The sequence below is a fragment of the Tripterygium wilfordii genome, chromosome 17 (genome assembly GCF_013401445.1).
Source record: "Tripterygium wilfordii isolate XIE 37 chromosome 17, ASM1340144v1, whole genome shotgun sequence".
NCBI lineage: Eukaryota > Viridiplantae > Streptophyta > Magnoliopsida > Celastrales > Celastraceae > Tripterygium > Tripterygium wilfordii.
This window is the reverse complement of record NC_052248.1, coordinates 13,716,173-13,728,394: the sequence shown is the minus strand read 5'-3', so window position 1 is coordinate 13,728,394 and position 12,222 is coordinate 13,716,173. Positions and strand designations below refer to the sequence as shown.

At 35.6% G+C, this 12,222-nt stretch overlaps 3 protein-coding genes across 3 annotated transcripts; all 3 read right to left on the bottom strand.

Annotated features, from left to right (window-relative positions):
* Nucleotides 1-185: 185 nt before the first annotated feature.
* Nucleotides 186-1,967, bottom strand: LOC119981664 (organic cation/carnitine transporter 3-like). The gene has a single exon (XM_038824748.1). It carries the CDS (start codon nucleotides 1,914-1,916, stop codon nucleotides 357-359), a length of 1,560 nt encoding a protein of 519 aa, XP_038680676.1. The 5' UTR covers nucleotides 1,917-1,967; the 3' UTR covers nucleotides 186-356.
* Nucleotides 1,968-9,817: 7,850 nt separating this feature from the next.
* On the bottom strand, nucleotides 9,818-10,470 carry LOC119981975 (BURP domain protein USPL1-like). The gene is made up of 3 exons (XM_038825113.1): nucleotides 10,153-10,470; nucleotides 9,989-10,083; nucleotides 9,818-9,827 (listed from the first exon to the last, which is right to left on the bottom strand). Exons 1-3 carry the CDS (start codon nucleotides 10,468-10,470, stop codon nucleotides 9,818-9,820), a joined length of 423 nt encoding a protein of 140 aa, XP_038681041.1.
* Nucleotides 9,827-11,097, bottom strand: LOC119983148 (BURP domain-containing protein 3-like). Its single transcript, XM_038826831.1, has 2 exons — nucleotides 10,959-11,097; nucleotides 9,827-10,875 (listed from the first exon to the last, which is right to left on the bottom strand). Exons 1-2 carry the CDS (start codon nucleotides 11,010-11,012, stop codon nucleotides 10,513-10,515), a joined length of 417 nt encoding a protein of 138 aa, XP_038682759.1. The 5' UTR covers nucleotides 11,013-11,097; the 3' UTR covers nucleotides 9,827-10,512.
* Between the last annotated feature and the right edge of the window lie 1,125 nt (nucleotides 11,098-12,222).

The window sequence follows — 12,222 nt, the reverse complement described above, 5'->3', positions numbered from 1 at the left end:
GTAAATCACTAATCTGATTCGGGAATCACTCTCTTAATTGCTGCATCACCTACTGTCGCCACCGAGCTTGGTTTGGTTGGTGTTATCCATAAAGAGTCGTATATGTTTCGTTTCCATTCTGTGGCTTGGTTGGTGTTATCCAACTAAGTTTGTCCTTGTATCCTGTTACCTGTTAAATTCTTATCTAAATAAAATCATGTTACCTGTCTCATTCACACTGCAGAATTTGGTGATAAGTTAAAGAAACAGTTTAAAAAATTAAGCTAACATACAAAAATTCAAAAATAAAAATGAAAAACCTTACAGTAATTAAGCAAGCACATAGTTTTTGGTTTAGGCATCAATAATATATAATATTATATATGATGATCATTGACTACCGCCTTGTGCTCTTCCTCATCCATTGTATCACATAATCTCCCACCCTTTGTCTCTGGCAGAAAAACCACAAACAACCCGCAAAACCCTATCACCAACCCAAATATCCCATATGACCAAAACCCATTTTTCCTACCAGCTGCAGCCAATACTGGACTAAACACTCCTCCCAACACCAAAGCTTGTCTCGCAATTGATACAGCTGAGTTCCTCACACAAGTCGGGAACAACTCCAACGTGTATACCATTGTAATGTTGAAAGCAGTACAAGCACTAAAGAAAGACACTAGCTCCAACCCTAATTGGAAACTTGTCCAATTCATATTCTTGCCTACAATGACCGATAATAAGCTACAAATCCCGCTTAGGCTTGTAAATCCCAGTAATGAGCTTCTCCGGTTCATCTTGTCTATGAGAAATAATGTGATTAACGATGATGGCAGTTCCGATAAGGCGTTGAATGTCACACTCATGTAGAGATTGAATGACATGTTTCCAAGCCCCAATGGCATCCCATAATAAACCATTCCAACCCCAAATCCAATCACCATAACCAAACACAACCTCCTAAAAGACCATTTATTTTGGAATAGAATCTTGATTGCTGAGTAGATATCAACATTCCATGACTCTTCCTCCAATTGAACATTTCCAAAGAAGCTCATTGTGATTGATTTACCATTGTTGTCAATCGTTGCAATACTCTTTAGGATCGAAACGGCCTCCTCTCTCCTTCCACGAACGAAAAGCCATCTCGGAGACTCACCAACAAACAATTTAACCAGGATGCAATAAATAAGACTTGGTATTGAACTCCAAATGTAAAGATTCCTCCATGACGAACCTCTATTAATGTAAGCCATAGCCGGCAATGATAAGAACCCTAATGTAAAGAACAAAAATCCAGTCACGGCGACTTGTCCTCTCCATCGTTTACCTACTAATTCAGTCGACAACACTAACGCACACGTTCCAATCGTTGCGCGGCCAAACCCACATATAAATCTGAAAATAGAGTAAATCCAAACGTTGGTGGAGAAGAGTACCGTAAGTAATGAAGACAATGACATGATTAAACACGAGTAGAACAACATATTCTTGCGACCGAGCGACGAGTCTGCGAGTGTGGCAAGAAGTAATCCGCCAACAAGACAACCCATGAAGAATGAAGATGCTGGTAACCCAGTGAGAAATGAAGAGGAACATTGGAGTGACCATTCTGAGATTATTGATACTTGCGGAGGCAAATCCCATGACCATGAATTTTGGGGGAGTTGACAAATGTTGGATGATGCTGAGTTGCATATAGACGTTGATGAATTAATGTTGCAGTGCCATGTAGGGTCAGCATCAGTGACGACGCTAATGAAAGTTTGTTGTGCATCAAACAACCATGCAATTGAGACTAGGATGGCTTGGAGGAATTGGGTCCAAGAAAACCCTCCGATACACCGTTCGATTGTGGAATCAAGGGATGGGAGGGGCTTCGAAGACGCGGATAGGGAGGAGAGAAGTGGAGTAGTAGTTGAATCAGCCATTGATGTTACAGATAATTAAGGTGGTGAGAGAGTTGGGTTTTTATAAGAGTTTAAAATTAAATTGTTACTACAGCTTCATTACTTTCTTTATATTCGTTTTTTGTCAGTCATTCATGTGCTGTCATATATACAATGCATGACAAAGATCCATCGTCAATATTAATCACATATATATGAGTCATTTAAGATATCTGATTTTAGTCTTATAAGGTATGACATATATCTTTCTAGGTTGAGCAATACTATTCAAATAACCAGCTAGGGGATGGAGAATATAATTGAAATAATAAATCTATATATGGTATAAGAAAAATGTGATACCCCACCAAAAAAATAGTTATTTATAGTAGTAGTATATCATTTGGTTATTTATCCCTACGTGGCGCCATCTAATTATCCAAATTAATTAATCCCAAATTGGTAAGTTTAAATTTTAATGATAATCTTTTGTGGTGATCTTACATGAATCCAAAATCATTGATCAAGTTGTAAAACTTTTGAGCTGTACATGACACCAAAATTGGTAAGTTCAAATTTTAATGATGATCTTTTGGGGTGATCTTATACATGCATGAATCCAAAATCATTGATCAAGTTGTAAAACTTTTGAGTTGTACATGACATGATGTAACGTGATGTGTTCATAATTCAAATAAATAGCAATTTGTTTCTATTCTATAAATGATTTTACCCATTTATACTATATTTCTGACACATGTTAATTTAAAAAAATCACAATAGCAGGGTCATGTCTAACTGGAGATCATTAGTAGTGGACTGAACATATCTCCTGGATGCAACACAAAGCATGCATTCATCCAAACATGGGAATCTGTCATACTCATTTGGACAAATCATTAGTTGTAAGTTGTAACGAGTTAGGTAGCCAAAATATTTTTGGGGAAATTAGATAGAAAAAAGTTTAGAAAAAATAACAAATGATATTAAGTGATTAAAATACCCTTTTATTTGTAAAAGACAAAACACATTTCTCTTCTTCCTTCTCTTTCTTCTCTCTTCTTCCTTCAGCGTCTCTTCTTCTCTCTTCTTCCTTCCCTTGTGACATAGATTTACGCTTAATCACTTATTCTTCTTCCTTGCGATTGAGATCCGTGCTTCTTCTCCTTCCTTCGCTTGCGATAAAGATAGATCTTCAAAGCAGAGTTTTGATCTAGAGAAAGATAGAGAATGAAAATGAAAAGGCTTTGATCTATCTTCAATATATGATATTATATTTGTTTTGTATCTGTTAATATTATATCTGTTTTGGATATGCTAAAATTATAATGGACTGTTTGGATTGGGTTTGGGGGCTCTGCAATTCCCTAGAGTCTACAATTCATATCTAATGGTAAAGAAAAAATCATACAAATTTTAAAAATGAAAAAACAAAAATGTGATATGATGTGGCACATCTCTCAAGCCATTGGATTCCAATTGTAGACTCTACAATTTGAAACTAATTGTGGAGCCCCCTAATCCGTTTGGATTGGTGGTGGAACCGATACACATATGAGTCATCTAAGAACCATCGTCAATCTTAATAACATACGAGTCATCTAAGATATGTGATTTTAGTCTTATAAGGTATGAGATATATATATCTTTCTAGGTTAAGCAATACTATTTATGGAAAATGACATATTAATACCACTTTCAAAACAGTTGGACATCTAGGTCCACACCAAAAAACTTTATGCCTCAAAAGTTCATTTTTATTTTTTACAATTTTTTAAATCATTTAAATTTTATCAAAATTTTTTTGCCTTTTTTTCAAAGAGGATTAGATCTAATATGATTTCTCTCTTGTTACTTTCTCTCTATGTTACGCCTCTCTCATCTCACTACATCTTCTCTCTCTACTATATATCTCTCTCATCACTGCATCTTTCTCCCTTCTACTGCATGTCTCTCTTATTATTACATCTTTCTCTCTCTCCCTCTTATCTCTTTTTCTGGCTACCGTTTTGGTCCAAATATGACTGGCATTGTGCATCTCCTTAAGAGGAGTCCAATGGTGGTGGTGGTGTGGTGAACCGCCGTCGTAATCTGTCGGATCTGAAGTTTTTTTCAAAATAATAAAGTTAACCAATCAATGTTACTGTTTTCAATTAGTAACATTATTCGATCAATGTTATTATTTCAAAACAGTAACATTAGCCAACCAATGTTACTATTTCAAAACAGACATATCCGATGGTCGTTTTGGACTGTATATGGCTAGGCATTGTGAGCTTCAATGAGAGGCATTCAACGGTGATAGTGGTATGGAGAACAGCTGCCGGAATCGGCCGAATCTAAAGTTTTTTTCCAAACAGTAACATTGGCCGACCAATGTTATTATTTTAAAATGGCCATTTTTTATGGCCGTTTTGGGCCATTTCTAGCTGAGCATTGTGCGTCTCAGTAAGGGGAGTTCAACGATAGTGGTGGTGTAGCCAACCGTCACCAAAATAGGTCGGATCTTAGGCTTTTGTCTTCTGTGGTCGCTGCTTTCCGATCGTTTTATGGCCAAATGGACTGCCGTTGGTGGTGGTGGAAGGTCGGAGTATGTACGTGTTGATGTGAGCTTCAGTTTAGGTTGGATACCAACAGGCAACAATAAGGAGAGAGGAGGGAGAAAGAAGAGAAGTGTAGTTATTGTGAGAGGAAGAAGACAATGGTAAGAAAGTAATTAGCATACTAGTGGTACCTTAGAGGGATAAAGTTTTTTGGACTGGACCTAAGTGTCTAAAAGTTTCACAAGTGATACCGGCTTGGAATTTTCCCTACTATTTATTCTCCTAATTATTTCTTATTTTTGTTTATATGTATATAACTAGGGGTAGGAGAATTGAACTCATAATCTATGGTATAATAAAAATGAAACATCCAACCAAAAAAAGTTGTTATATATATATATCATTTTGTTATTTATCCCTATGTGGCGCCAACTATTCCAAATTAATTAATCCCAAATTGGTAAATTTAAAGTTAGTAAAAATATTCTGCTGGTAGAACGTCATCTTGGGCTTATTTTAATTATATATGACACACTTGATGCTTAACTAGTTTCTTGCAGTTGTTTTAATCTGTGTTTCAGTATTTTAAATTATATGTTATATACAGTTGCAAAAATTGTAATAAACAAATATAGATATTAAAATATTTGGATGCCATTCTGTGTGCTTTTGGGGTGATCTAATACATGCATGAATCCAAAATCCTTGATCTAGTTGTCAAACTCTTGAACTGCACATGACATGTAACGTGATGTGTTCATAATTCAAATAAATAGCAATTGTTTTTACTCTATAAATGATTTTTATCCCCATTTATATTACTATATTCTTGATGCACTTTAATTAAAAAAAACACAGTAGCAGAGTCATGTCTAACTGGAGATCATTGGTAGTGGACTGAACATATCTTCTGGATGTAATACAAAGCATGCATTCATCCAAACATGGGAATCTGTCCTACTCGATCATTAGCTGTAAAGAGTTAAGTACCTATGGACTTAATTGTTTTTATGTTATTTGATAAATTAATGCTTCATTTTTCTACCTACATACGATTTTGTACCTTTAAATATTGGGAATAAGCTCTTGAGATTTTTATATGTATATTTGTAGTTCATACCTTTACCAAATTAACCAACCAAATCTCAAACTTTAAGTACAAAAACTTAAAAATACATATATGTGGGAATTATCCTCGAATTTGACACGGACTTGGTGAATAGGATGAATGATGATCTTGGTGATCACTAATAGGGGTCACCATTTGACTAGCGGGCCTAGGCCTGGGCAGCCTTGCCCGATGCCTTGGGTGGGCTTGGGCTCCATTTCTAGGGCCGGGCTCGGCCCGAAGCCCGACACCTCGGGTCAATTTTGGCCCGGCCCTAGCCCGGAGGCCCAGTCAATGTTCTACATGTATATGTATATATATGTCTGTGTTTGTGTGTATATATATATATATATATATTATGTGTGTGTATATATGTTTTGCATGTGTATACATGTGTGTCAAGTGTGTGTATATATGTTCTGCCGACTTCTGCATGTGTATATATGTGTGTGTATATATGTTCTGCACGTATATACATACCACACATATATATCTACATATATATACATATATCTACATAGCACACATATATATCTTTTAAAAAAAGAGTCAAAAAAAACAACCAAAAAAAAATTAAAAAATAGTCAATGCCTGGGCCCCACCTTAAGGCTCGAGTTTTATGGGCCCCGGCCAAGCCCGAAGCCTGATGATCACTAATGGTTTTTTTAAGTAAGTATTTGGTGTTTGAATAATGTATTTGTTGCAAAACAGATCCCTCGCAAACAGTAAGATAATAGAACAATCACACAGAACAATCGAAATAGAGTGAGAAAAAAAAAAGAACATATAATTACGTGGTTTGGCAATATGCCTATGTTCACGAAATCTACGGCTATTTTCAATATAGGAATTCATGTAGTACATTTGGCTAGGATTCATATCCTTATATAAAAGCTACCTAGGTACTCAAAAATACAATTATACTCCCGTACAAAAGAACAACCCCACGAAGTCTATGGCTTGACACTACAAGAGCGATGTCTGTTACGGCACTTATAAAGCGTCGTTAATAAGCACAAAGCGTCGTTAAAGGTAATTATCAGCGCTTTTCAAAACGTAGAACAAGCGCAGCAATATTCGTGGCTTGAATGATAAAGTGATGATTTAGCAGAAATGGCGTAATAATTATATTTAACGGTGCTTCTAGAGACGTCGTAAATGCAATAAAAAGTGTTGTTATTTAGAACCAATTCGTCAAACAAGAATCCCGCGTAGAGCAATACTGGTAGTCGAATAAGTGCAATGTGTGCAGAGGCGACGGAGTGTAGTGGAGACCGTTGTAGTGGCCACGGAGGGCAGTTGTGCGGTGGCCACGGAGCGCGGATGTACGGTGTGAAGGAGCGCGCAATAGCGACGTCGAAGAGGGGTGTCGTAGTGTGCAAATGATCAAAATTAGAAACTTAGCTCGCATCTAAACATAAAACGGTGTCGTATTTGTCTCCAAGATATTACAGCGTTTTACTAGCGCTGTAACATATCATAATTTACAACGCTTCTTAAATAAGTGTCATTATATAAAACCAAAACAGTGTCGTTTCAATTATATGATATTATGACGCTCCATATTAGCACCGCCTATGACTATAAAGCACATAAACCCCAAGTTTATATACCCTAAATTGACCTAAACCCTAAACACAATATACTCTAGACCCTAAACCATAAACTCTAAACCTAAACCCTAAATATATACCCTAAACCCTAAAAAAATACTCTAAACCCTAAACCCTAAATATATACCCTAAACGCTAAATATATACCCTAAATATCCTAAACGCTAAACCCTAAATATATACCTTAAACCCTAAAAAAATACTCTAAACGCTAAACCTTAAATTGGAACCCTAAACCCTATATCTAAACCTTAAATCTAAACCCTAAACCTTAAATTGGCCTAAACCCTAAATACAATATATGTACTCTAAACCCTAAACTTATATATATATATATATATATATATAATATTAATGGTAAACCCTAAACTCTAAACGATGGTCTTACTCTTAATTAAACCGCAATTGATAACCCTTGCATATATAAACTTGTACCTAAATAAACAAGTTATATATATTATAGCTAGCTAGCAATTAATATTGATCTAATCATATGCATGTACATCTAATACGTGTATGTACGTATATATACTAGCTAGTTGTACATATACATATATATACCTATATATATTATCAGAAAATATTATATAATGTACCTATATATAATAATGGGTTCATATTATTGGACGGCTCTTGTATCAAAAGCACCATAATATATCTTTAATTGACGGCGCTTCTTATATAAGCATCGTCCTATTTTATTATTTACGACGTTTATTATAATGTCGCTAAACAAAATATCTATGATGGCGTTTCTTCTTTAAAACATCAAAATTTGATGACGGTATTTGATAAGTGTCGCAACATCTTTCGCGCCAACTAATTAGCGAGATTTTTTTTAGCAAAACGACACATTTTACTTTAGCGCCGCTATTGACACCTCGTAATGACGTTTCTTTTGAATGTCGCAATTGAGTTTTAACATTACGGTGCTTTATTAAATAAGCGTCGTAAAATGAAACAAGCGTCGGCGCTTCCTAAGAAGCGTCGTGAAAAACTCAATTTATTATAGTGTGATTGGTATGCTCCCCTCTCGCACAATTTTCCCTTTCCTTAGAGCTTTTAGGTATTAACTAACTCTTCTAATACAAGCCATTATTTAACATATTTGATGGCTTTGTTTTAGCAATGGCTGGATTTGCTGCTTTGTGGCTTGTGCGGATTTTAAACATTTTCATGCTTGTGAGGGGAGAGAGATGGGGAATCCTAACAATGATTCGTTGCCTGAGAAGGTGAACTTGATTGCGGTAACTTTTAGCGCAAGTGGAAGATCGTGAGTTGATCAAGTCTCATGGGTGTCTACCTTATCACAATTTGCGAGGAGGACACTTGCTCAGCCTAGCATGTGCGAATGTCACCCTACGTTATCTTTTTGCGTTAGGCCTCGGCCCAAGTCTCAAATTATCGATGGGGTCTTCGGGGTATTCCATGTGACTCGGAGTTTACCAATCAATTGTTCGGTGGGCAACTGGGTGGGTTCTACATTACAAGAAAAAAGGGATAGGAGATCCTTGGTAATGAGTAATCTTTGGTAGATGTTCTTACTTACTTCTTACTGATAATTCCTGTATTATTTTCGTGCTTCTGAAGTGATGTCTTATACTTTAGACCCAACCATTTTAAGTAGGCCAAATTTAAATAAACAAATTGAAACTAAAATAATAAAGCCCGAAAAACAAGCAAAATCCGATTGGTCGGTTTTCTAGTTAACTATTTTTCATGATCGTTTTTCGATTTTATTCTGAGATATAATCGAAAATTTTGGTTCGGTGAAAGTCAACTGTGATAACTGACCGTTTACAATCTTACGATTTGACTCAAGAGGGGATCAAGTTGGTTTCAATCTCCTTCCTACATTCCTCAACACGACTCTTGTAGAACGCAAACATATAGACACTTAACAAAAACAACTCAAATTATCCTTCATTTATGATAAAACGTGCATCACTGTTTTGAATTTTCCTAATGGGCTCAAAAGTGATAAGAATATATATTTACTTTATTTTAGGAATAAGGGCACACAAGGATCAAGTTACTAACACAAAGGCACATTCACCATGCAATAAGCACTCAAGGTAACATAATTACATAACCACTTAATAGATTCAACTTCTAAACTGGAAATTAGTTAACAACTTATATGACATTTCATTGCTTATTCTCATGTATCGATTTCTGAGTCAAATGTGGAGAAATTCAAAGCGATCGAAAGAGCACTCTCAAACATCTCTTCCAACCAATCTTTCAGCAATATGAAGTTGATAGTCCGATTCACAAAATGCAATGTATGTGATGCATATATTTATCTCTATTAATGCGCACATTATGCTTAATGTCCTTAGGTTGTAAATCGCACTCTTCAATACAAATATCAACTTATCAAAAGAAGAACATATATAGGCTCCGTTTGGCAGACAATTTTGACAGTAGTGTATATACTAGCGATATGGTGGTAGCAGATATGCTGTCTGAATGGTTGTTAGTGTTTGGTTAGACTTTTGCTGGTAACATATATGCTGGATAATATTCTGAGGCAAATTACGCACAGGGGTATTAGGTATTTTAGTTATAACAGATGCATATAAATGTCAGATTAAATAAAAATTAATTTATAAAACAAAGATAATTAATTAAAATATTTATAAATAGTTAATTAGAAGAGTTTCATAATATTCCGTCTTACAAATATCTATAAATAAATTCAAATAAGTTCATACATTAAAAATAAATGGGCATCATATGGTGATGAGTTGTTGTGCAATAAATAACTAGGGACAATCTGGGTAGAAAAAACGAAATGGTCTCAATATTGTATGAAATGGGACAATTTCCAAAAGACAATATTATTGCCTCGAAATTGCCTTGGATTTCGAGTCGCAAAATGGCCGTTTGTTTGCATCAGACAATATATTGTCTGGACCAACATATATTGTTTCCACAATGGTCTACCAAACGGGGCCATAATGAGGATTATGCATATGGAAGCTATATCTAAATTAAAATATTTCATCAACCCAAACAAGGTCTCCTTCAGGGAAGATGTGACAAACTGGAGAGAAACGGCCAGGCGCGGTATTTAACAACTTGAACACCAATTGATTAGGATCCCGTTTCGATGTGTCCATATGACAAGCAGCATAAGCATCAAGTTTGTCTCCATCATCATCACCTCCTAATAAAATGTTAAAAACCTTGGTTTCACTGTTATCCACCTGATGATGGCAATAGTAAACTGCGTAGGGCCATCTCATTACGTGACAACCCATCATCTTACGAATCGGAATCTCTTTTACTTCTAGAATTCTGTACTTATTTGAATTCCCAGTTGACATAGCATTGTGAGTAGTCGTCAGGGCTTTGACACTAGCGTTTTGTCAAAACGCGGTGTTTACAAAATCAAGCAAGGATTCTAGGGAGTTTGCGCAAGTCTTGGCCTCTCCCTCCATAGGTAGGGTTTCACACCTTCTAATAGTATCTTGCATCGCCTTGGCGTGCGAAGAACCATGAGGGATCAAGAAGAGATCGAGAATGCTTTGGAGATTTGACGATGATAAGGGTAAAGAATCGGCTTCGTCTTGTGGTATAAAATGAGGTGAAGATGAAGGGTCGTCAAAAGGAAGATTGATGGTGATAGTATTCCCAACATAAATATCATCCATCCCTAAGAACCCCATTTTGTGAGCTGCCACATTTTCATCTTCTTGGGCTCCTCCACCACTACCATAGCTGCCTTGCAACTAAATTAGATTTACAAAAAATTGTTACATATATAGTTTTAACTAAAGATCGATTATGGATATGAAAGTTGGAAATTCATTACCTTTAAGAAGAAAGATAACAAGATGAGGATCCAATTGGCAAGATGAGGAGCCATTGTTGAAGCTTTTAGTTTTGAATTAGTGTTGTGCTTTCTTCTTATGACAAAAATTGGGTTGTGATCATCTTAAAGTCTCTTTTAATATCACATCATGACTATGCATGAGGTATGACGCAGCAGTTGGCTGTGGAGTATGAATTAATAGAGATAGATATCTAAGTTGAAATGTACATACGTCCACTTGCAATATTTCTTTCAGCATTAAATTGGGTACTGCATTATTGATGCTGCTCGGTAAGGCATGCATTATTGATGTTGTTGGGTAATGAATGCATTATTGATGTCTCAACCTCTAAGATGCATGAATGTGGATAATGATGATAGTAGCGGACCTACTATTATTATTGATTACTAATTAACAACAAAATCTTTGAAAATATAAAGATTTTGCAGAGGATGATACCTATATAGTCGGTGCTATTATTATCTTACTCAGAGCAAAATATATATACAGTCAGTGCTATTACATATTATCTTAGCTAGCGATCTAATATTATATAGTCAGTGCAAAATATCTTGTCAGTGCAAATTGTAGTCCATAATTGACTAGCTAGATATCTTCTGTTAAAATATAAAGACATATTAACAGTTATATTAGTGATTAGTGATAGTAGCTCTTTCTCTCTCTCTCTCTCTATATATATATATACACACATACATATATCTTCAACATTGTACTTCATATCTCATAGCATAAAAATTATACAAGAAGCTAGGTGTGGTGGATAACCATGAGGTCATATTTGTGTGCTTTCTTGGCTCTCTTGTTGTTTCTTCTGGTATGTTTTTAGTTTCTTGCTTGGCAATTAGCATAGTTGAAATGAATATAATTAACAAACTGATCAATTAATGTCGTGTTATTATACATATATATATTATGCAGGTTGTTGTTGATGCAAGAAAAGATCCAGAAGAGATTTGGAAGAGTTCGGTGAGGCAAGAGAATATGCCAGAAACACTTCGAGGTCGCCTTGTTTTTCCAGCAACCAAAGACCTGGAAATCTCAGACAACAAAGCCTCTGATAATTTTGATGATGCTATTAAACCATCATCAGAATCTCTTCCCAATTTGGATGTTTCGGAGAAACGCTTTGGTTTTGATGCCACTAAGAATTGGAACCTTGCATGGTGATTTTAGTACTTTTGCCTGGCAGGCCATGATCGATATATGATCTCAAGTAATATTGTTGATGATGTTCAATAAATA